We start from the raw sequence: 27,194 nt of genomic DNA, 5'->3' as shown, positions 1-27,194 counted from the left end.
AATAAAAGAGATAATGAGAGGATACTACAAGCAACCATATGCTAATAAACCAGACAATTTAGACAGAAAGGACAACTTCCTAGAACAGCATAAACAGCCAACACTGACTCAAGAAGACAGATGACCTCAACAAACCAATCACAAGTAAAGAGATTGGATCAGTCATGAAAAACCTCCCAAAAGAAGAAAAGCCCAGGACAAGATGCCTTCACATATGAATTCTACCAAGCTTTCAAGAAAGAATTAGTACCAATCCTGCTCAAACTCTTCAAAAAAAATTGAAGAGGAGGGAAAGCTACTTAACTTATTTTACAAAGCCAACATCAGCCTGATACCAAAATACTATTTAAAAAACACTACAAAAAAAGAAAATTATATACCAACCTCTTTAATGAATATCAACAAAATACTTGCAAATCGAATCCAGCAGCATTATAAAAGAATTATACACCCCGACTAAGTGGGATTTCTTCCAGGTATGCAAGGCTGGTTCAACACAAGAAAATCAATTAATGTAATTCACCACCATCAATAAACCAAAGCAGAAGAACCACATGATCATGTCGATCAATGCAAAAACCTATATGACAAAATTCAACATCCTTTCTTGATGAAAACACTTCAAAGGATAGGAATAGAAGGGAACTTTCTCAGTATGATGAAGGCAATATATGAAAAACCCACTGCTAACATCATACTCAATAGGGAAAGACTGAAAGCTTTCTCTCTAAGATCAGGAACAAGACAGGGATGCCCACTATCACCATTGTTATTCAACATTGTGCTGGAAGTTCTAGCTAGAGCAATCAGGCAAGAAAAAGAAATAAAAGGCATTCAAACTGGAGAGGAAGAAGTAAAACTCACTGTTTGCAGATGACATGATCCTATATGTAGAAAATCCAGAAAAATCTACAGCAAAGCTACTAAAGCTAATCAATGAATACAGCAAAGTGGCAGGCTACAACATCAACACACAGAAGTCAGTAGTATTCCTATACACAAGTAATGAGCAAAAGGAGGAAAAAAATCAAGAAAAAAATTCAATTTACAACAGCAACCAAAAGAATCAAGTATTTAGGAATAAACTTAACCAAAGCCACAAAAGACCTATACAGAGAGAACTACAAGAAACTACTAAAAGAAATCAAACAGGACCTAAAAGAATGGAAGAATGTGATGTGTTCATGGATTGGAAGACTAAATATAGTCAAAATGTCATTTCTACCCAAACTGATTTATAGATTCAATGCAATACCAATTAAATTCCAACAGCTTACTATGCAGAAATAGAAAAACCAATAGCCAAATTTACTTGGAAAGGCAGGGTGCCCCAAATAGCCAAAAATACCTCGAGAAAGAGGAACAAAGTGGGAAGTCTCACACTGCCCAGCTTTGAAGCATACTACAAGCTACAGTGATCAAAACAGCATGCAACTAGCATAAAGATACATATATCAACCAATGGAATCGAAGTCAGTGTTCAGAAATAGAGCCTCTTATCTACAGACAATTGATCTTTGATAAGGCAGTCAAGCAAAAGCAACTGGGACAGAGCGGCCTATTCAACAAATGGTGTTCAGAGAACTGGATATCTATATCCAAAAGAAGGAAAGAGGACTCCTCTCTCACACCTTATACAAAAATTAACTCGAAATGGATCAAAGACCTAAACATTAGTGCTAAGACCACAAGACTTTTAGAAGAAATGTAGGGAAATATCTTAAAGATCCTGCGACAGGAGATGGTCTCCTAGACCTTATATCCAAAGTGCAAGCAATGAAAGAAAAAAATAGATAAATGGGATTGCCTCAAAATTAAACACTTTTGTACATCAAAGGACTTTGTCAGAAAAGTAAAAGGGCAGCCTATGCAATGGGAGACAATATTTGGAAACCACATATCAGATAAGGGTTTAATATCCAGAATATATAAAGAGATCCTACAACTCAACAACAGAAAGACAAACAACCCAATTAAAAAATGGCAAAAGACATGGATAGACAAAATTTTCCGAAGAGGAAATATAAATGGCTCAAAAACATATGAAAAGATGCTCAACTTCCCTGGCTACTAGGGAAATACAAATCAAATGAGGTATCATCTCACACCTACTAGAATGGCCATTATCAAAAAACCAGAAAATTACAAGTGCTGGAGAGGATGTGGAGAAGGAGGCACACTTATTCACTGTTGGTGGGAATGCAGAATAGTGCAACCACTCTGGAAGGCAGTGTGGCGGTTCCTCAGGAAGCTAAGTATAGAACTGCCATTTTATCCAGTAATTCCATTACTACATATATACTGAAAGGAACTGAAAGCTAAGACACGAACAGACATTTGTAAACCAATGTTTATAACAGCATTATTCACAACTGCCAAGAGATGGAAACAGTCCAAATGTCCATCAACAGACGAGTGGATAAACAAACTGTGGTATATACACAGGATGGAATATCATGCAGCTGTAAGACAGAACAAAGTCACAAGCATATAATAACATGGATGAACCTTGAGGATATTATGTTGACTGAAGTTAGCCAGAAACAAAAGGACAAATACTGTATGGTCTCACTAATATGAACTAACATTAATGAGCAAACTTTGAGAGTCAAAAGTTGAGAAAACAGGCTGTCAACAGATAGAAAGACGGTAAAGATCAGGCATTTGATGCTGAAAGAGCATGGAATATTCAACAGGCAATGATGGTGATCAAATGTGCAAATATAAAAACATTGTTATATGTGGGAGAACAAATGTCAACCTTGCAAGGTGTTGAAAAAGGGATGGTAATTGGGGAAAAATATAATCACAGCAAACCTGAGTCTACGATTAACAGTAACATTGTTATATGCTTCCAGTGAATGTAACAAAGGCAATATATCAAAGCTAAATGTCTATGATAGGGGGATATAAAGGAGGGGTATGGTATTCTTGGTAGTGGTGTTATTGTCTGACATTATAATTATATTGTATGGTATTCTAATTTTTTTATCTTTTTATCATTCTTCTAAAAAATTTTTTTGAAATAATGAATATGTTCAAGTGCTTACTGTGGTAATGAATGCACAACTATATGATGATACTGTAAACAACTGATTGTACACTGTGGATGATTGTATGGCATGTGAATACATCTCTATAAAACTGCAGGAAAAAATATAAACAGAGGGATACAAGTGCTGGCCAGAGGGATGTACCTTTTTACTGTTGGTAGGGAAGCAGAATGGTGTAGCCTTTCTGGAGGACAGCGTGGTGGTTCCATAAGAAGTTAAGTATGTGGGTGTCATAAGGTCCTGCAACCTCATTATGGGGTATATACTTAGAGGATCTGAGAGCAGGAACATGAATGGACATTTGCACATTGGTGTTTATGGCAGCAGTATTCACGATTTGCAATGGATGGAGATGGCCTAACGGTACACGGACTATTGAACAGAATGGGGAACTGTGTTATATGCACAACTAGGTAACTGGATCTTGAAGACAGCATTTTGAATGAAGTTCACCAGGAACAAAAAGACAAACATTATAATGCCTCACTAATATGGACTAACTATAATGTGTAAACTTTGAGAATTGAATCTTAGAGCACAGCTTATCAGGGGAATGCCTATTGTAATGGTCCCTAGATTGTAAGCTGTTATAGCAGTCACATCTATTCCAGAATTGTAATGGTTATTTCTAAATTCTGAGATACTGAGCTCTTTGTGTACAACCTGTTTGGTCTCTGGATCTTTGGGTATCTGTGTGACACCTGAAACTCAGAGCTAGAGCTTGGCAGCTATGAATATCCGTATCACCTCATACGGCAACTGTTAAAAAAGCTGAAAAAAAGTTCAGACCTCAATGAGAGATATGAATGAAACAGATCTGGTTAGGACTAAGGCATATCAGGGTAAAGGATGATACTGACTGTGTATTAAAACTTCAACTTCTATGCGAGACCAAGGGAAGAGATGTTTATTTGGTGCAGAATCTAAATTTTCTGTAGCACACTGAATAATTTAACTTGTACAGTCAGTTTATTCAAACACCATAATTACATGGAACTTTGAATAGGAAGTGAGATCTGGTAGGTTTGTACAGGTTAGTGTGAAATTCCAATACATCCCAATATAATCTGGACAGATAATGAGGATATATTTGCACGGAATCCTGGGGAACTGGTGTAGAATGTGGAAATGTTGGACTTTTCCACCTGGGCTGTTACTGGTGTTTTCGCAAACATTGAGGACAGTTTGGTGGGATGAGCCCTTGATCTTGAGGCATGCCCTTGTGAAGCTTGTTGCTGCAAAGGAAAGGCTGAGCCTACTTATAATTGTGCCTAAATGTCTCCCCCAGAAGACCTCTTTGTCGCTCAGATGTGGTCTCTCTCTCTCTCTCTCTCAGCCCACTCGGCAGATGAACTCACTGCCCTCCTCACTACGTGGGACATGACTCCCAGGGGTGTAAATCTCCCTGGCAACGTGGGACATGACTCCTGGGAATGAGTCTGAACCCAGCATCATAGGATTGAGAAGGCCTTCTTGGACCAAAAAGGGGAAGAGAAATCAAGTTTCAGTAGCTGACAGATTTCAAATGGAGGGCATTCTTATGTGCTATATAGATATCCCTTTTTAGTTTTTAGTGTATTGGAATAGCTAGAAGGAAATACTAGAAACTGTTGAACTGTAACCCAGTAGCCTTGACTCTGGCTACTGGATGATTGTATAACTACGTAGCTTACATAGTGTGACTGTGTGATTGTGAAAACCTGTGGCTCACACTCCCTTTGTACAGTGTATGGACAGATGAGTAGAATAATGGGGACAAAAACTAAATGAAAACTAGGGTGGGATGGGGGGATAGAATGTTTTAGGTATTCTTTTTTACTTTTATTTTTATTATTATTATTTCTATTTTTTAGTAAGAAAAATGTTCAAAAGTTGATTCTGGTGATGAATGCACAACTATATGATGGTACTGTGGATACCTGTGCAATGTGGATGATTGCAGGGTGTGTGAATATATTTCAATAAAACTGTATTAAAAATAATAATAATATTGAAAAAGTGGTAAAGTAGCTGCTGGCTTAAAATACTTGTTAAATCTGACAAAGCTCATCGAATTAATAGCTCAAACAACATGTTAATTTCCTCAGTTTACTTTTAAGAAAAGACACTCATTCAATTTGTTTACTGATATTTATACTAAGAAATTTTAACCAGTCTTTAGCCACTGAGGTTGTTGTTTGTGTCTTCCTGAGCCACAGAAGGTTTCAAAGGGAGCACAGTTTGCTTGGTCACAGTATTCCATTTCAGACCATCAGACATCCCCTCCACTATTGCCTGACTATCCAAAGCCAGTCACTATTAATATCACGTGGGTCCTACTTAGATAAAGGAAGTCCCCATACTTTTTATCTCTTAGAAGATAACAAAGATAACGGCATCCCTCAACAAGAAAATTCACTGACACTGAGTGAATTTAAATTTCTGCATTTCTACACTCATCCCTTTAGGTCCTACAGGTACTTCTTTCTCTTTTTCTTTCAGAGGCTTTCTTAATCACTGTGATTTTTTAAAATCTTATATTGCAGTTTGGTGCTAATAAGTTGTTGTAACAGCTATTTAGATTAAAAAAATTTCCAATTTCTAAAAGCTAATTTTATGTACTAATAAATCCCCATATTTAACATCAGGGTTTTCATTAGCAAAAGAATATTAAAATTATAAAGAAGCATTATGAAGTTATTATGATATTGGCACCAACCTGGTTAATGTGTTTAAATGACAGTAGCTATTCAATTTGCAATTTAATAAACAAGCTTATTAACTACATCAGTACAATGTCGCTAAATAAAAATACATTTTGGTTTTAAATATTTTTGCTGAAAAAGTTACACTATACATATTTCTGTTAACTCTGGTTATTTATATTTTTGAATTATTCAAAGCAAATCCCTGCTTATCAGTGAGCCTTATCCTATGGACCTCTCTCCCTTCTCCCTCTGCTCTAGGCTCTGATGCCTCATCAGTTCCCAATACACAACATATTCTTCCATCCTGACTCCTGAGCCTTTTTTGTGGTGTTCCCTCTATCTGGATCACTTCTCCCATCCTTTCCCAAATACTACCTCCATCCCCATTTGCCATGGCTATTCTTTAGATCTTAGCTGAACACTACTTCCCTCACTCCATCCATTCTCCTTCAACAAGGTTGGGTTTTCCTGTTACTTGCTCCCATAGCATCTGATACTTCTTCAGAGCACTCTACACACTTATTTTATATATATATATAATATTTAATTATAATCTATCCCTATTAAATATAAGGTCCATGAAAGCAAGGAACCAACAGTTTGATTCACCAATGCGTAAATATTCAATGAATGGCATTTTAATTGAGTTATTAAATCCTGACAGTTTTCTATATTAAAAAATCTAAAACTGTGCTTAGTTCTAGCTTCTGTTTATTAAACACTTTAATGTAGCTATTCAGTTTGAATGTTGATTCAATTTATAAAGCAGGATTTCATTTTTCCAAGAAAATGATGCAAATTGTTAATATTCTTTAAAGTTTAGATGTAATCATTATGTTGACTCATAAAAATGTAAGTCATTTATAATTTTTACAAGAGTTATGCCTGGAACATGCTTGAAAATTATCTTCCAGGAAATGTGCTGAATGATAAGCTAGAAAAATTGGGCACTGTCCCAGGAAACCTAAGGCTGGGAGGGACAAAGCACCTCATTTTTAAGAAATCACAATCAACTACATGTTCTGCCCTTTCTGTGTCAGAATATATACTCACTGAGAGATAAACAGAGATTCTTACAAAAAAAAAAAAAAAATTCACACATATATATATGTCAGTCTGCTTAGGAGTAGGCATGGTGTAGATGAGAGAATTAAGCAGAGAAAGAATTTATTCCTATTCATAAGAACATGTTTTGCAAAACATTAAAAACTTTGGGTTATACATTTTTGTAAATTACAAATACAGAAAAGTATGCTATAGGTGATCAATAATGAAAGATACAGTATTACCTAATATTCCCATATCTGTCCATACTGAAAGAACCATGCTTGACCACCATCTTGAAAGGTGGCTGGTGTTAGCAAGGCTTCCAACCATCATATGAACAGGGCCTTTAACAAAGCAATCCAGTTTCTCCAGTGTGTCACTAATGGGATTGAAACAAAAAGGTGATTCTGGCTACGCTGAAAAGCATCACGTAGCAAGGGATTATTATTAATAATGACAAAAATTTCTTGTGCACCTACTACACGTCAGAATGGTTGTGGATGTTTTACATACATCATCTCATTTATTCCTCACAAATACCCTGAAATGCAAAAAAAATCCCCATTTAACAGACAAGTAAATAGGTTCAAAGAGTTGAAAAGTTTGCCCAGTGACATAAAACTGCTAGGTAGGGAATTAATTCTAAAATTCTTTCCTTTACAACCTCTCTGGGGAAGTAAGGTGTTCACTGAGGGGCAGTACTCAAACTGCAAATTAAACAAACATGGATTCTCTTTTCTGGCACCATACTTTCTAAAATGGAAAATCATGTTTCCCCACAAACATATATGCAAACAAAAACCAAGCAGCACAGTGATGGAAAGTTCAGATGGCTCGATCACTCAGTAGTCCTACCAACCTTGCCATATGATTCAAATCTATGCCTTGGCAAAATGACTAATTTACTACAGGGCATAGGTCTTCAGGTAGCTGTAACAAAATGTTCAATCTAAACATGCCACTGTTTGTAATCAGCAATACTTACAATTTATTGCAAGGAATAAAGTAGAAATAATTATATGTACATTGCAGGATATACACAGAAGTAATTATGTTTATACTAGGGACTGGGATTTTCTGTTTAAGAGAAAAGCGTTTCAACTATAATATTAAATAAATTTTCTAAAACCCATGTTACATTTGAATTGGAAATATTAGTCTCAAATTGTGATTTCAACATGTTATATTTCTAAGCTCTGTCAATTAACAAAAACTAGAAACACTGACATTGCAAATAGCAATGAGCACCCCAAGCACCCAAGTTAATACTTTTGAAATACCATTCCCCAATAAAATATACTAGACCTCCTAGAGAAGTGGGTGATTCTGTGTCTGCGAAAAGGAATATGAAAATCAGCCTAGGAAATCTTGTACTAAAAAGCAAGGAAAGATTGATGGGTTCATCTCAAAAGGACACAAGAGTATGTTTAATGGAACTCCCACTGACAAAATTCTGGACAACTTGAGCATCAAAAAGATGAGTATAATTGACTGAAACTCACTGAACATATAAAAATCCATGAGTTTAAAATGATATTCAATAAAATGAAAGCCTTACCCAACTGGTAAAAAAAGGAAAAAAAGAAAAAAATCTCTCATTTGCTACAACTGAATATGACTATTAGACCAACTCTTTACTGAAAATTGGTACCTAAAAAAAAAAAAATCAAGTATTTTTCCAGTCTTTTTAGTAGGAACTGCAGTATAGATTAATCAAAGAGCCCTAGTTGATAAGGCACAGTTCTTCTTCACAGAAGAATGTCAGTTTACGAATGTAAAAGAAAATCATCATCTTGCAACCCCTAACGAAATAATTTATTCAAACAAAGATTGTTAATAGATGCTAAAATCATTAGATGAAAGACTGCTGGGAAACTGGATACTCATTTGCCAAAGTATTATGTCAGAGACAACTTACTAGTTGCAAAGAGAAAAAAGTTACCTTTTCCATAGAGAGGTCTGACTGTCATATTCTTTAGCAAAGTTATATTACTATTAAATAAGATAAAATACTAAACTTCATTCTAATAAAGGCTTAAGTCTAATTTTCAATCTGTAAGAAACAGAGAAATACAGAATCAAATAAAATACCACCAAGAGGAAATAATCAGATAAATCCAGAATGTGGGATATTCTATAAGATAACTAGACCAGACCCTTCAACAATTTTATGTCATGGAAAGGAGGAAATGGGAGGGAACCATCCTAGATTAATAGAGATTTAAGAAGCATGACAAGTGAATGCAATGTGTGGAATCTGTCTCAGCTTATACACTAACATCTTTAGCAGTTACTATATTGTCAGTATTTCCTCAAATGCAAATATCTGTGAAAACTAAATCAGAATGAAAAGAAGAAAATTTTATTAGCTTTTCAACTCATAGAAGTTAATACTTCATTGCACTCTACTTACCTCCACTTAGCAGCTTCATTACTAGCCATAGCTCATCTTTTACCACAAAAGACGTGTAATAAGACACAATATTAGGATGATGGCACTGACTCATGGCTTGAATTTCTTTCTACAAAAAGAGAGAAAATATAATAACTCATTATATACAAGCCTAAAACAAATACAAGTTAGCAAATCCAGATTTGGGAATCCCAATACTTATGTCACAACCTTCCTGGGATCTCCACAGCCCTACCTCTTCAAGAATGGTCAAGCCAAAACTCTATACTCAGTTTCCCTCAGTCTATTCTGACTCTGCTCCTTCTGCTCATTACATTAATAATCTTTGAACCTAGAAACATGCACTATTTATCACACCCTGGCACAGCACCACAGGCCTCCACTGGGATACATATTTTAATTCAAGGTACCCTTAATAAAGAGCCATCTTGGGAAATCTGGTTTTACAGTCACAGAGGATAATTACTAATAAGCAGCAGGTGTTTTTGTTGTTCTGTTTTTGCAAAATATTAATTCATCCCATTTCTGCGAGATGATTAACAACTCTCAAAGAAAAAGAAACATACTGAAACAGGGATGTGAATGATTTAACCAGATCATAAACTAAATCCAGAGTAGAAACCTAAGGCAAAAGTCCAAGCTTACTCTATCTCAGTTTGTAAGTTTAAATTAGATTTGGCATGATAAAATGTCTTATGAGGCCCTGTGTGATCAGGGCCCTGTTTAATTCTCTGTTCTCATTCTTACCCTCTCCACCAACCCCACTCAAACATACCCCAATCCCTTGATACAGCACAGTAAACTTCAAGTGAGCTATGAAGTTTCTCTACCCCTGGACATTTGCTCTAATTGTTCCTTCTGCCTCAAATCCACTTTCCCCATCATCTCTGCCTAGCTAACTCCTATTCTTCCTTCCGATACCAGCCTAAATATCATTTCCTTTCAGCTCTCCAAAATGAGTTAGGTGGCCTTCTTCTTGGCTTCCTGGCACCCTCTGTATCTCCTCCTATCACAGTATACCATGTACTGAATAGTTCATTGTGTGCTTATTTGTCTCTCCCCAGTAAACTAAGAATTCTCTGAAAGCAATTCAGAGAATTAGAAGTGAATTTCTAATCACTGTGGAACTTAGCATTGTATACCATAATTGTCCATTTATTTGCTGCACTGCCCAGAAAATTATAAGCTCAATGAGAGCTAAAACTGTATTCCTGGCACTTATCATTGTCCCTGGCACAAAGTACACCTTCAATAAATATTTATTCAATGAATGATACCCTACAGCACTTCATTCAGCTTTTTACTTACTCATGTACTGGTCCTATGGCTCTTGGTGGGTGTAATTGTTCATTAATTGTGTGAAAGTTTCCCATAATCCCTGATTCATAAGAAGTGCTCAATTTCTCTTATCTTCTCTACTTGAATGTAAATTCCTTTATGGCAAGTACCTTATAATACATATCTTTGCATCCCCCAAAGTCACTAGCACAGTCTTCTACATTAAAAGCTAAGTAATATGAAGGAAAATGAAAAAGGAACTAAAATAAGCACCCACCTACTGACATAGTTATACAGGATTAGAAATAACAAGAGATGAACACATAAGAGGAAATATACAGAACAGCACATATGTAAATGAGTAATAAAATATTAAATCAAAGAAGAGCTGTGGTCAAATTATGGAAAGGAGGGCACAACAAAGGGTTTTCAAACACACAACTATCAAGAATCACAAAATTCAAAGGTGAGAAGGGCTTTAAATATTCTGTTTCTTCCTTTCTATTCCCTGTCTTTCCTATTCTTGCATTTAAAGGAAGAGAAGGAATTCCTCTGCCTTAACTCACCCTGGAATTATCTTTTTTCCCTTTCTTTTGAAAAGTAAACAGATAAATGCTTTACAAGAGTGGTATACACATTCTGACTTAAATTTCCCAGCAGCCTCCTTAATACTTTAAAGTGAACTCCATGCCTACTAATGAAACTGCTTATTTCACCACTTTTCTGTATTATCTGCTAATGTCAGATCTTTGGTTTGGACCTTTCAGTTCTCCACCTCAAGCTTTCAGAAGCATTTTTTTTTAGTGACTTTTCATTCTTTCAGGAAACTTATCTTGATTTCTACCAGTTACTCCCTAGTTTCCTAGGCATTTTTCCTCCACCTTCCACAATTTAGTTGTTCTCCAAGTAATGTTAATTTATTGATTCATTCATGTAAGAATGAAGAAAAGTCTCTGTCTTCATGGAGTGCTCATTCTAGTAGTAACAATTTTTCCCTTCCATTCCATTATCACTGCCACGGCCTGAATTTAGAATCTTCAAAACTGTTTTGTATAGCCTTGTATACGTCACACTACGGGGTTGCAACCATTAATGGAGTTACGAAATAAATTTAGCAGGGCACATCTAAAATTTAAAAATAGACCCCTACCTAAGTCATCTACAAAAATTAACTTAAAATAGATCAATAACCTAAATGTAAGAGTGAAAACCATGAAACTCTTGGAAAACATAGGGGAAAATCTTCAGGACCTTGGACTTGGCAATGGATTCTTAGATGTTGTGATGGTTAGGTTCATGTGTCAACTTGGCCAGGTAATGGTGTCTAGTAAGCACTGGCCTGTTACTGCAAGGACATTCTGTGAACTTAAATCATCAGTAAGTTGATTCCATTTATGGCTGATTACACCTACAATCAACTAAGGAGAGTTTCATCAGCAATGAGAGAAGTTTCATCCAATCAAGTGAAGGCTTTAAAAGGAGAAGTGATGACTTCAACAGCCAGAAGAAAGAATTGTCATCTCTACTTCAGTCAGCCAGTTTCTCCAGGGGAATTCACTGAAAACTTTCATTGGAGTTGCCAGCTTGCAGCCTGCCCTATGGAATTTGGACTTGTGTATCCCCAAAGTTGCATGAGATACTTATAAAATCTCATAATATTTACAGATATCTCCCTAGAGAACCCCTACTAATACACATGTGGCACTAAAAACAAAATAAAAAACAGGTAAAACAAAATAAAAATAAATTTTCATCCAAATTAAAAACTTTTGGGCATCAAAGGACTAGATCGGTTGAAAAGACAACCCACATAATGGTAAACAATAATTACAAATCATACATCTGATAAGAGTTTAATATGTACAGTATATAAAGGACTGCTACAATGCAACAAAAAAAAGACAACTCAGTTAAACAATGGACAAAAATGGACGGAGGCAGCCCAAGGGTCCAGCAACTGATGAGCAGAAGGGCAAACTGTGGTATCTACATACAATGAAATATCGTATGGCTGCAGAAAGGAATGAAGTTGTGAGGCATGCAATGATATGGATGAATGTTGAATGATGCAATGATGTGGATGAATGTTGAGCGAAATAAGCTATAAACCAAATAACAGAAATTGTATGGTCTCAATAATATGAACTAACTATAACGAGTAAACTGAGAATTACAATCAAGAGTGTAGGTCATCAGGAGATAGAAACAGGGTAGATTGGGCAACTGATGCTTAAGGAGTAGAGAATGTTCAATAAGGTTGGTTGTCAAGGTTCAGAAATAGCATAATACTGTGTGATGGTAGCACAATACTGTAAGTGTAATTAACAAAGTAGAGTATGAGTATGGTTGAAAGAGGAAAGCTAGAGTCATGTATGTCACCAGAAGGCAAGCTAGAGGATAAAAAATGGGACTGTGTAACTTAGTGAAACCTAGAGTGGACACTGATAGGGTTAATTGTATAAATATAAGAAAACTAGAACGTAACAATGTCACTATCAAAAGGTGTTAATAATAGGGTGATATATGGAAAAATACAATTAATATAAACTAAGGTCTATGGTTAACAGTAACATTGTAATATTCTTGCATTAATGGTAACAAAAGCATTATACTAAAGTTAAATGTCAATAATAGGGGGATATAAGGGGTTGTGCCGGTTTGAATATATTATGTCCCCCAGAAAAAGCCATATTCTTTGATGCAACCTTGTGGGGCAGACATATTGGTGGGGATTAAGTAGGAATGTTTGGATTAGGTTGTTTGCATGGAGATGTGCCCCACCCAACTGTGGGTGATGACTCTGATTGGATAATTTCCATGGAGATGTTACTCCACCCATTCAGGGTGGGTTTAATTAAATCACTGGAGCCATATAAATGAGCTGACAAACAGAAGGAACTCAGTGCAGCTGTGAGTGACATTCTGAAGAGGAGCTACAGCCAAGAGGGACACTTTAAAGAATGCACAGAAGCTGAGAGAGTAGCTGCAGATGAGAGACAGTTTGAAGATGGTTGTTGAAAGCAGACTCTTGCTCCAGAGAAGTTAAGAGAGGGCAAACACCCCAAGAGCAACTAAGAGTGACATTTTTGAGGAACTGCAGCCTAGAGAGGAACATCCTGGGAGAAAGCCATTTTGAAACCAGAATTTTGGAGCAGATGGCAGCCACATGCCTTCCCAGCTAACAGAGGTTTTCTGGACACCACTGCCCATCTTCCAGGGAAGGTACCTAATTGCTGATGTGTTACCTTGGACACTTTATGGCCTTAAGACTGTAACTGTGTAACCAAATAAACCCCCTTTTATAAAAGCCAATCCATCTCCGGTGTTTTGCATTCCGGAAGCATTAGCAAACTAGAACAAGGTTTTGTTTTGTTTTTTTTTAAGAAATGAGAATGTTCTCACATTAACCGTAGTGGTGAATTCATAACTATGTGATTATATCAAGAGCCACTGATTGTACAGTTAGGATAGACTGTATGGAATGTGAACAAAACTGTTAAAAAAATAATAATAATAGGGGAGCATAAGATGTATGGGATGTTTTGGGTATTTCTTTTTTTGGAGACATAAAAATGTTCTGAAATTGATTGTGGTGATGAATGCACAACCCTGTGATGATACTGTGAGCCAGTGACTGTATATTCTGGATGAATTATATGATATGTGAACATATCTCAATAGAACTGCATTTTAAAAAAACGGGCAAAGGACTTTAATAGACATTTCTCCAAAGAAATATATAAATATGCCACTAAGCACATGAAAAGATGCTCAATATCATTAGTCATCAGGGAAATGCAAATCAAAACAATAATGTGATACCACTTCACAGCCACTAGGTTGGCTATTATTTAAAAAAAACACAAAAACCAGAAAATAACAAGTGCTGGCAGCAATGTGGAAAAAGTGGAATCCTTATAAATTATTGTAAAATGAGTCAATTACTGTAAAATGAGTCAGTCACTGTGGACTGTACCCAAAAAGTCAAACATATAAGTTACCATTTAGCCCAACAATTCCACTCCCAGGTATATACTCTAAAGAATTGAAAACAGGTACTCAAACAGATACCCTTCATCAATACTCATAGCAGTATTACTTACAATAGGCAAAAGGTGGGAACAACCCACGTGTCCATCAACAGATGAATGGATAAACAACAAGTGGTGTGGCCGTACAACGGAATATTACTAATCTATAAAAAGGAATGAAGTACTGGTACATGCTACATCATGGTTGAACCCTGACAACATCATACAAGTAAAATAAGCCAAACACAGAAGTACAAATATGTATGATTCCACTTACATGAAATATCTAGAATAAGCAAATTCATAGAGACAGAAAGTAGATTAAAGGTTACCAGAGTCTTAAGGGGGGTTGAACGGGAGAGTTACTGCTTAATGGGCACACAGTCTCTTGTTTGGGGTGATGAAAAGTTTTGGTAATCAATGGAGATGTAATAGTAGCACAACACTGTAAAGGTAATTAATGCCACTGAATTATATACTTAAAAATAGTTAAAATGGAGGAACCTAAGATGGCAACTAGGTGAGACAAAGAAAAAAACACTTCCATGGAAAACACTAGATAAAAAACCTGAAAGGACCCAGAACACCACTTCCAAAGTAGCACCAGCTGGACAAGTTCTGCTAAAGCCAGAGGGAACATGCTTTTGGAGAAACCAGGAGTCTGCATTCTGAAACGAGGGAGTGAGTAGGCTGAATCCCTCGGCCACGCTGCATTGGGGGGAAATGGTGGGCTGGACTTAAAAAAAAAAAAAATATATATATATATATATAAAAGAAGCCCGGGAACAGCTGCAGATAAGATGGGAGTGGTCTGGACTAACACCTCGGTGTCTAGGGTGGAGGATACCCCTTCCCACACCCACTGCTGATTGTCTCGGGTCCAGGGAAACAAAGGGGGGATGCGCGGCTTGCAGCGGTCTCCCCAGGGGGTGGGGCTGTTCCTGCCCGGGCCGAGCAGACAGCATAGAGCCCAGCCGAGAAACCCAGCCTGACAGGGAGTATTTCCCGCAGCATCACTCATATGACACAATATCGGCCGTGGACAGTGGCCTTGAATATACCCACGGCTGACTGTCCTGGAGCTGGGAGAGCGGAGCTGTGCGGAAAGGGGGAAGTTATCGTGTCCCATTCAACCATCTTTGAAGCTGGCTGGGAACGCCCCTACACAGCCCGGCGGCCCAGGGCTTCCCTGGAGGCCGGCGCTCACTTGTGACGTGGCATGGCCCGCCCCCCCACCCCCCCAACAGAGGTCCTGGAAAAACACATCAGGGAGGGGGGAACTGCTCGGAAATCCCAGGGAACCTACGCCAATACCAAGGACTTTTGTGTCAGCGGCAGAGAACAGCCTTAAATCTCCGGGAACACCTGGGAGATTTGATTGTTAAACCTGCCCTTCCTCCCTAACCACTCAGGCACATGCCCCTCATTGGGGGCAGACAGCACCGACAACACACCCAAATTAAGTGCACCAATTGGACCCCAAAAGAATCAGATCCCCACATACCACAAAGTTGGGGAGAACTGACTTGAGGGGAATAAGTGACTCACGGACGCCATCTGCAGGTTAGTTAGAGAAAGTGTACGTCACCAAGCTGCAATTCTAACAAATTAAAGACTCACAGATGCCATCTGCTGGTTAGTAAAAGTGTACATCACCAAACTGTGTCTCTGAAAAATTAGATCGATATCCCCCCCCTTTTTTTTTCTTTTTTGATACAACTTGAAAGAACCCTATCAAGCAACACAAATGCCAAGAGGCCAAAAACAACAGAAAATCTTAACGCATATGATAAAACCAGACGATATGGAGAATCCAGCTCCAAACACACAAATCAAGATTTCGGAAGAAACTCTATACCTCGCAAAATTAATTAAAAAACTACAATCAAAGAACAAAAACATGGCAAAGGATTTAAAGGACATCAAGAGGACCATGGCCCAGGATATAAGTGCCATAAAGAAGACCCTAGAAGAGCATAAAGAAGACATTACAAGAGTAAATAAAAAAATAGAAGATCTTATGGAAATAAAAGAAACTGTTGGCCAAATTAAAAAGACTCTGGATATTCACAATACAAGACTAGAGGAAGCCAAACAACATCTCAGTGTCCTAGAAACCCACAGAACAGAAAATGAAAGAACAAAAGAAAGAATGGAGAAAAAAATAGAAAAAATCGCAATGGATCTCAGGGATACGATAGATAAAATAAAACGTCCAAACTTAAGACTCATTGGTGTCCCAGAAGGGGAAGAGAAGAGTAAAGGTCTAGAAAGAGTATTCAAAGAAATTGTTGGGGAAAACTTCCCAAACCTTCTACCCAATATAAACACACAAAGCATAAATGCCCAGCGAACTCCAAATAGAATAAATCCAAATAAACCCACCCCAAGACATATTCTGATCAGACTCTCAAATACTGAAGAGAAGGAGCAAGTTCTGAAAGCAGCAAGAGAAAAGCAATTCACCACATACAAAGGAAACAATATAAGACTAAGTAGTGACTACTCAGTGGCCACTATGGAGGCAAGAAGGCAGTGACATAACATATTTAAAATTCTGAGAGACAAACTTTTCCAGCCAAGAATACTTTATCCAGCAAAACTCTCCTTCAAATTTGAGGGAAAGCTTAAATTTTTCACAGACAAACAAATGCTCAGAGACTTTGCCAATAAAAGACCTGCCCTACTTCAGCTTCTAAAGGAAGCCCTACCAACAGAGAGACAAAGAAAGGAGAAAGAGATATAGAGAATTTTAACAGACATATATAGTACCTTATATCCCAAATCACCAGGGCACTCATTTTTCTCTAGTGATCACAGATCTTTCTCCAGAAGGGACCATAAACTGGGACATAAAACAAGCCTCAAGAAATTAAAAAAAAAAAAAAAAAAAAAAAATGAATATACTCAAAGGACATTCTCCAAACACAATGGAATACAAATAGAAGTCAATAATTGTTGAACTATAACTCCACTATTTTCTTCCTACATGATAAAAAATACACAAACTCTAAGGACAAATCAGTGGTTTTGAACTCAATGTAAAATATGTAATTTTAGACAACTATATAAAGGTGGGGGAATGCAGGAGTATAGGAACATACTTTATGTGCCCTATTGAAGTGAAGGTGGTATCAAAGAAAAACAAGATTAATAGGGATTTAAGAGGTTAATTTTAAGCCCCACAGTAAACACAAAGAAATTATCAGAGAATATAACCATAGAAATGAAAAGCAGAGTTTGGGTTAAGCGAAATGGGGGAAGGGGCAATGGGGAGTTAAGAAAGGAGTGTAGGGTTGCTGTTTGAGGTGAAGGGAAATTTCTAGTAATGGATGGCGGGAAAGAGCATAACATCATTCTAAATGTGATTAATCCCACTAATGGAAGGCTAGGGAGGGGGTGGAATGGGAAGATTTAGGCTGTATATATGTTTCCACAATTGAAAAAAGAAAAAAAAAAAAAAAAAGTCTAACTAGATGACAATTGAATGCTAAGGATGAACTTGGATGGGATTGGAGGGTGGAGGACAGGTGGCTCAAAGGGACACAGTTGAGACATAAGGAAAAGGAAATATAGAATGTAAGCACTGTATCATTGTTGAATCTCTCATACTTAGCTGTGCTTAATGGAATTACATAAAAGAATGTTCTTGTTCATGGGAAGTACATACGTGAATTATAGTGTATGTTCAAGGATGTGTGCAGCTAACTCTCATATGTTCAGAAGACAGAGAAATAGATGATGGATGATAGGGAGGGAGGGAAAGAAATAGTGATGTGACAGCATGTTAAAGTTGGTGGATTGAGCTATCGGGGGAGGGGGGTCAGGGTATGATGGAATTCTGTGTATGGGGCTAGTATTGTTTTTGCAACTATTCGTGAAACTTTGAATTTATCTCAAAATAAAAAAAAAATAGTTAAAATGGCAAATTTTATGATGTATACTTATATTACCACAATTTAAAAAATTTAATATGCTAGAAAAACCAAGTACATTCCAAATAACATGATTAAGAATATTTTATGAAAATGTTGTTTCAGTTATATTAACATTTATGAATATATGTATGTATATACTGGATTATGATACAATGTATATTTATTACTGAGGGTCATCATCAGTAAGGTTTTAAAGTGGTTGATCTGAACTACAGCAAATCTACTAACAAGTCTCTTTGCCTCTGGTCTCTTACTCTTCTGCAATTCACCATGCAAACTGTCATAGAGTTAATCCTATAATAAATTAGAGGCTATAATAAAAAAGAAGGACAATAATAAGTTTTTGTGAGGAAGTGGAGAAATTAGAACTCTCACACATTGCTGATGGGAATATAAAATGGTGTCACTTTGGAAAACATTTTGGCACTTCACTAAAAAGTTAAACAAACAGAGAGTTACCATATAACCCAGAATTCTACCGCTAGTATACACCCAAGAGAAATGAAAATGTATATAAGCATAAAACTTGTACACAAATGTTCATGGCAGCATTATTCATAATATCAAGTGGAAACAACCCAAATGTCCATCAACTGCCTGCTCAGTCACCAACATCTCCACAAAACCCTCCATCTTTTCCTCCTATTACTTCCAAAGTACTAACTTCTCTCTGAGGTATCTGTCACACTCTGCCCTTGTGCAGCAGGCAACAGCCTTAACTCAACTAGACTGTGAGACTGAGTGGTAGGAAAGATATTCCCCTCAGATTTTCGTCCAATGAATCTAATCCTATCATTTACCATAGAGAAAAATTTCAAAATACTGCATAGTGTGCCTTTCTTAGCGGAAAGCCTATTAGCAAAATATCTGGAGATAATAAATGTTATAAGATTTGACAGCCAATTTCTCCATTGCTCTTAGCAGAAGTTGTCAAACACAAAAGATTTTGACAAGAAAAAGGAGAAATATATTGCCCCTTCATTAATTACTACCTCACAAGATACACATATAATTTCAGTTTATATCAGCACTCTGAAGAACCTAGAGCACCCCTTCTGCATTATAAGAAAGATAACCTTGAAAAAAAAATTTAAGATCACAACATCAAAAGTTTAGTATATTGATCTAACAGAATTTGCAAGATAAACAGAAAAGCTTCAGATCTCTCAGAAATGGAGCTCTTGGCACTCAGATCTCAGTGTCTCGTAGATCAGGCTCTAATGCCAAGAACACTAGAAATCAGAGATTCTTTATATTCCTGAAGGGTCTAGTGAGGTCTTATGTGCTTTTCCAAAAAAAACAGCCAATTATCTTAAACTTGGTTTATTAAAAGTTACCTTTTTTCCTTCACACTACACATATTATATTTGCAACATGTTTATTGAAATGTGGCCAAAAATTACAGTGGTCTAGACTTTTTTTTTCCTTTTACTAAGCTGTATCAAATCTGCATTCCTCTAAAAGCAAGTCCCTAGTGTAATAGCAATATTACTTTAAAAAATGTCAAATGAAACTTTAGACGTTCTTTCTGCTTCTGAATTAAGATTATAATCAATTTGCTACTATAATAGATTTGAGTCAGAAAGACTTGTCTTAATCTAAACTCTGTCACATTTATGATTTACTTCTTTCATCTACAAAATGGAGGTACTACCTATCTCATAGAGACACTATGAGGATTAAAGTACATTTAAGTGCCTAGTAATGAAGAGATGCTTGATATTATCTTGTGAACTCTGTCAAGTTACTTAACCTTTGAAACTCAGTTTGTTTAGTAATAAAGTAGGTAATAAAATTTACATTCATCTTTATACTATCCTTATAGATAAATAAGGATAAATAACAGGCATATGATAGGTAATTCATATTGGTCTTCTCAAATTCCAGTTTTAATACATAGGTAATTATTTTTTTTTAACAAAATTAGTTTACAATTTATACACTTTTCTTAAAAAAACTATTACTGTAGTTCAAATATCCAAATGGTGCTCTAAGGTAGTGCTGGTATCAGTAAATACAAGATCAAATAGTATTCCAATCAGCCTATCCTTCCAAGTACATGCTCTCTCATCAATGATGGCTCAAGATCACTTCAGCCACCCACTTCTTCAGCTTTTGCTCATGCATTACCCATGACTGAAGAATGCATTTGTCTCATCAGCTACAAGTTCAATACATAATTCTATTACTTCTTTTCCTTTCGCTCTGATTATTCCTTAATACTTAGCAGACTACACCAGAAATTAAATCTAATCTCAGACAGCAGAAAAATTTCCAGACTGTCAGGTCATCCAGGTCTGAATCCCTGCCCTTTCTATTGCTAGCTGCATATGATCTCAAAGAAATTACTTAATAAATAATAATTAGCTCATATTTATAATTTTCAAATACTGTATCATTTGATCCTCAAGAAAAGCCTCACGAGGTGAATGAAGCAGGTATTATTATTTCCATTTCAAACCAAAGAAACTGAGGATTAAAAATTTAAATGACTTGAAAACCAACTCATTTCTTTTGATGAGCCCTTATCACATAGTTAAAACTATTCTGTGTCAGTGCATAAAAGAAGTACAAGACAATCCTTGTTGAAAAAAATTTAATGCCAAAGAATATCTCTTCTAGCTATTGATACTTTTCCTTTTCCTTTCCCTACCCCTTTGAGAAACCAATTCAGCCTAGGGGTCACTCTATATCTCATCTTCTATCAGTGATCAGAATGCAAATTGACACCATGTTTCCAGGAGGCCAAAAGCCTTTTAAAAGGATATTCCATGTAACCCAGGAAGCACAAATACATATTACTTCAAGGAAATAGAGAAGTAAGCAAAGTATCATTAATAATAGGAAAAAAAAAAAAAGAGGAAAAAGTAATTATCCAATATTAGAGTATAAATTAAATAAAAAAATCATGGTCTACCTCCCATTCAACAGAATACTATACATACATTGAAAATTATATTGATCCCCATTTATAGACACAGAAAGATTTCTATGATAAATTATTCAAGGAAAAGAATAAGTATGTGATCACTTTATTGTAAAACACAAAGATATTTAAATTAGTCTGGAAAACTTCGGCAAATGTTAACCTCAGAGTGACAGGATTACAACTATCTTTTTTTTCTTTCTAGTTATCAGGATTCTAAAATTTTTACAATAAACATTACTTTGTTAAGAAATCACAAATCTTTTATAAAAACAAAAACTCCAAGCTATTACTCATTCTAACACAAATACATAGGAGTATACCTCTCCGTATAAGATATATGAAATACTCATACCAGAAGTTCGTCCATGCTAGTTTGACATTTCTCAAGGTTTATCCGTTTGATTGCCACTTTCTCCTTCTTAGGGGCACAATATGCTGCTTGAACCACAGCAGTTGCTCCACTCCCTAAAAAGAAATAATGAATAAATAAATAATAAGACAGATTTAAAGATATGACATTTCTAATTCCCAGTGGGAAGATATTGCTTAATAGGCAAAGTCTGTGGTGATAAAGTTTTCGTAATGGACAGTGGTGATGGTAGCCCAATGCTGTAAATGTAATTAATGCTGCCAAAGTGTACATTTAAAAATGGCAAATTTTGTTACATATATATTACCACAATAAAAATTTTTTTAAATCCAATTAGAAAATGGGCAAAAGACATGACATTTCACTGAAGATGACATACACGTGGCAAATAGTCACATGAAAAAATGTTCATGAAAATTAAAAAGTACAATGAGTTGTCACCACATACCTATTAGAATGACTGAAAAAACAGTAACAAAACCAAATGCTGGTAAGGATGTGGAGAAACTGGATCACTGATGGTAGGAATGAAAAACTGGTACAGCCAATCTGGAAAATAGTTTGACCATTTCTTTCAAAACTAAAAATGCAATTTTCACAGAGCAATTGAAATACTGGGCATTTATTCCAGAGAAACAAAAATGTATGCTCACACAGAAACTTGTACATGAATGCTCACAGCAGATTTATTTGTAATAATCAAAAACAAACTACCCAAACATCTTTTAACAGAAAAAGATTAAAGAAAATATAGTACATCCATATAATGTGGAATATTATTCAGCAATAAAATAGAACAAATGATTGATACACCCAATAACTTTAATGAACCTCAAGGGCATTAGCTAAGTGAGAAAAGCCAATCTCAAAAAGTTACATACTTTATGATTCCATTTACATAGCATTTAAAGTAACAAAATTATATACATGGAGAACAGATTCGTGGTTACCACGGATTAGGGAACAGGGTTAGGTGTAGCTACAAAGAGATGGCCCGTGGAAGCCTTGTGGTAATGGTACAGTTCTGTATCTTGAGTTTGGTGGTAGTTACATGAAGCTATATATGTGATAAAACTAGACAGACTTATAATAGTATTCTATACACATGCACAAGTGAGTGCACATGGAAATGATAAAATCTGAGTAGGCTCTGTGGATTGTAAAAAAACAAACTACTTATGCCTCAATCCATCCTCTACCATTAATGAAATAATTTTCAAAGAAAATTAGCACAATGTCACTCCTCAGCTCACCAAGCCACAGCTGCTACATGACACTCAACAGCTGAACAAGTTACTTTACTTCCCATACCCCAAATACAATTTATTTTATCCCCATCTCCATGCCTTTGTGCAAGCCATTCACCTCCTGCTTTCTACATATGAATTCATACCTTCTCCTTTCAAAACCCAGCTCAAAACTCACCTATCTTCAGGAAGCTCCACGGGAAACAGATTCAAACTTCAGTACCACAATTATTAGCAGAGTAAGTCTTTTCAATAAATGGTCACTACTGTCATTTACCCATCTTATTGTTAGACATTTAAACTGCTAAAACTGCTACAAGTCATTTCCATGTCTCCTCAAGTACTTCACATAGGATAGATCTTATTATGCGTCTCAAATCCTTTACCAAAATACACAGGGGCAAATTTTCCCCACCAGTTCCCCATATAATTAATTAAAATTGTAGTTTTTCTCAACATTTTATAGTTGGTATGACTGTAAGCAAAATCTTCTGCACCAACAGTCAACATTAGCTAGAGATGAACTGTGAACACTAAAAAGGAAAAATGTGCAATTATTAAATTCTTTGCCCCTTCCTCCTCATTTTCTCATCCTCTTCTCAAATAAAGTGATTTCATCAAAATGTTGGTAAAAGAGTGTATATGGAGAAAAAGTGCTGTATGTACTGCCACAGTAATTATATTAAAAGAAAAAAGCTTTGAAGAAAATGGAAGAGTGGGACGCAGGCTACAGAATTGCAGTTAAGGAACATCCGGAGATAAACCAGTTTCCATCTAGGAAAAGATAGCTTATCAGAATAAACATAACCGTACTAATCAATGCACATCTGCTCCCTGCTTTGTAAGTCCACCCTATGTAAAATGGAAGCTTCCTCTTTACACTCCCTCCTCAGAGCTCCTTATCACTTGAGGTTTGATGCTGCCCCATTCACAAATTGTTTGTTGCCCAAATAAAATTCAACAAAATAAAAATAAAATAAAATATAATAAAAAGCAGCTTTGAACAGAATGCTTCAAATAAAATGCAACATGTTTTCAATATTCTGAGGGAAATGGTACCCAGACTCTCCTATAGAGAGCATTCACTTTGGGGAATGACATTTTTACTTCAATAAGCTCCTACATCAGCCTGTGAAGAAAGCTAATTACATACTCTGAAAGCATAAGACAGTTCAACATCTGGGATTTAAAACTTAAATTTCTAAGTGAAAAAGTAAAGCGCAAAACAATATAATAGGACAGATAACGCATTAAAGTTTTCGGAAAGGATTCAAAGGGAACATAGAGTGGTTAACAGGAATTATCTCGCAGTCAGCAGAAGGCAAAATAAATAGTATTCTATCCTTAAATGTCAATGTAGATAAGTATGATTAGGTAGGAAGTCCATCTCCTCAATTTGCAAGTCAGATTTTTATTTGTATTACAAGAAGAAATCACTTTTCTATCATCTTAAAGTATTTTTTAATGAAATATTCAAATCTAGATTTCTGGATTTCTTGCAAAGAAAAACACTGCAGTAGCAAAAGTTTGATAATTATGCAATCATTTTCAAATTCAAAGTCAGCTCATATGAACCAGAAGACGGAAAAGAAAGAAGACTATAGTAAACGTGAATTGAAAGCTGCCTTGTTTATATGGTCTAAGAATAGTGAAATACTAAAAAAAAAAAAAAGTCATGCTCAAAGATCATAGTAATTTAAATTTACTTTCAAATTACCATTTATTTCAGCGTTATTTACTCGTTCAAATATTTAAGAATAAAAATTAAGATATAATAAAAATTAAGATATAACGTAAAATACTATTAGGAAGTTTTCACTTAAAAAAAAATCCCTTCACGAAACCACAGTGAGATACCACTTCACAACTATGAAGTGTCTATAATAAAAAAGACAGACAGTGACAAAGTTGGTGAGGATGTGGAGAAATTGGAGAATGTCTGCTAACAGGTACAGGGTTTCTTTCTGAAGTGATCAAAATTTTCTAGAATTAGTGATGATGGTGGCACAATTCTGTGAATATATTGAATTGTATACTTTAAAAGAGGGATTTTATGGTATGTGAATTATATCTCAATAAAGCTGTTATTTAAAAAAATCCCTTCAAGTGTCCTAATATACTATTTACATATATAAATATATAATTCAACAGATTTTGTTTGTTACATTTAAATCTGTTTGAAGATCCGTAACTAAGGCCACAACCATAGTGAACACCCATATGGATAAACCCAAATCACTATTACAGCAAAGTCAAACTGTACAAAACTCATGAAATGCAAGATTTAAAGAAACTCTAACACTTAAGAACACACTTACCATTCAATGCATCATTCAAGAGTGTACCTGAACTATTTTCACAACTGTTTAGGAACACAAACAAATTGCTTGATAAAAATTATCTAAAAGGCTACTATTAAAATAGTTTGCAGTCTATCTGCTTCTTGGCTGAACTCCCTTTATTCTGCCATGAGTATGGAACAGTTAGGCAAAACAGTAGTGCTTGCCATAGCATCCCTTCCTCTCCTAATTCATCCTGCACTGAAAAACTCAACAACTCTCCCTTCTTGCCCTCAGCTGAGTGGCCAGTGCCACACTCCCAGAGACGCCAGAACAGTAGAGGAGAAAGGAGCTAAGCATGCAAATAACATAACTGTCTGGCTAAGAGGAAAGGCATTCTCAAGTCAGAGAAGACTATCCTCCAATATTCTGCAAGAATCTCACAAAATATAAGGATTAGTGACACAAATGAAAAAATATTTCGTCTCTTCTTTAAAGGAGGTTCTTTAATGCAGTACCTTTCAAACTACAAGTCTGTTTACTGGGCTTCAACCATCATTTTTCTTAAAAGTAAATAGCATGGAATATAAAACATCAGTATGCATCACACATAGTAAGGGTAAATGTTATTTTGTAAAACTTATACTTTGTTATAAACACATATGCATATGTGTAAAAGGGATTTCTAGGGAATGGTTCAAAGTGTGAAAGCTACTTCCCTAATGTTCTCTATTAAGCAAGGGTTGTTGGTCTAAGATTTTACAACAGTATTGTGCATTTTCAATGTACCAGACTACATATATTCTTACTGCTTCCACTCTTCTGTCCTCTTCTGGTTAGGTTTTTAACCAATTTAAATGTGTATTATACACCAGAATGGATTAATGTACAAAAATATGAATGAGTCTTTGGAAATCTTTCAAACTAGGTAACTCTTTACCTCTTGGGATAGAAAAGGAGCTACCTAAAGGCAGAGAGAAACTAAGCAAAATTTCTGCATGTTTCCACTTTATTAGAATCATAAATTTAAAAGAGAAAGAGAAAGCAAAAATTAATACTACTCCTACCTGAAAGGAAATAAATTAATCAAATGAATCAAACAATTGAGGATATTTTCACCAAAATTTGGCCAGCCATCACCGTAACAGATATATATACTAAAGATACTAGTTTAAATTATTTTCTAGTACTGTTTTGCATTCACTAAAGAAAAAAGCCCAGACTGGTCATTCAGAAAGATTAAAGGCAATGTCACCAGAACCTTAAAAAAAAATACAGGAATTTACAATTTTGCAAACTGTTTTCTAAATAAGGCCTCTTGTCAGAGTCATGTTGAAAATTAAGGCTCCTAGAACTGGAAAACAGCTGTAAGAAAAGTCATCACTTAAAAAATCATGCTATTCTTTCCATACAAAGATGAAAATAAGAACACACTGCCATAAGCGTTGAGTAATTATTCAAGCATCCTGATGGTTTTGCAATGAATCATCCCCTCCTATTCACACTGGTGATCTCTTTCATCTCAGTGATGGTAACTTCATCCTTCCAGATCATCCAGTCAAAAATCTTGGATCTTGTCTCTCTTTTCTCGCACATCTAATCCAACAGCACATTCTCTAACTTCAAAATATATTATATCCAGAATTTGACCACTTCTTACCACCTCCACTACTACCTCTCTCCTTCCACCCATGCATTCTTATAAAACTATTCTCCATATACCAGCCCAAATTAATCTTTTAAAATATGTCAGATCATGTTACTCTTCTGCTCAAAACTCTATAATGATTTTCAGTCTTACTCAAAGTAAAAGTCAAGTTCCTACAACAATTTACAAGGCTTCAAATGCTGTGAACCATACAATCTTACCCACATTACCTTTTTGACCTCTTCAACTATTATTCTCTTTCTGTCTCACTCTG

At 35.8% G+C, this 27,194-nt stretch overlaps 1 protein-coding gene across 4 annotated transcripts in view; it reads right to left on the bottom strand.

Moving 5' to 3' along the window:
* OXSR1 (oxidative stress responsive kinase 1) overlaps positions 1-27,194 on the bottom strand; it is a 136,916-nt gene that overhangs the window by 89,688 nt on the left and 20,034 nt on the right. For 2 of the 4 annotated variants that reach the window (XM_037847373.1, XM_037847375.1), the window contains exons 2-3: positions 21,729-21,841; positions 9,201-9,309 (exon numbers count right to left, since the gene is read on the bottom strand). In XM_037847373.1, coding sequence (XP_037703301.1) covers positions 9,201-9,309; positions 21,729-21,841 — 222 coding nt within the window. Of the gene's footprint in view, positions 1-7,029; positions 7,167-9,200; positions 9,310-21,728; positions 21,842-22,194; positions 22,314-27,194 lie in introns of those variants that run through there. The other 2 variants (XM_037847379.1, XM_037847381.1) reach the window with 2 other exon arrangements.

The sequence above is a fragment of the Choloepus didactylus genome, chromosome 1 (genome assembly GCF_015220235.1).
Source record: "Choloepus didactylus isolate mChoDid1 chromosome 1, mChoDid1.pri, whole genome shotgun sequence".
NCBI classification, from domain to species: domain Eukaryota; kingdom Metazoa; phylum Chordata; class Mammalia; order Pilosa; family Megalonychidae; genus Choloepus; species Choloepus didactylus.
Note: the sequence above shows the minus strand (reverse complement) of the source record. Positions and strands in the feature narration are given on the sequence as shown.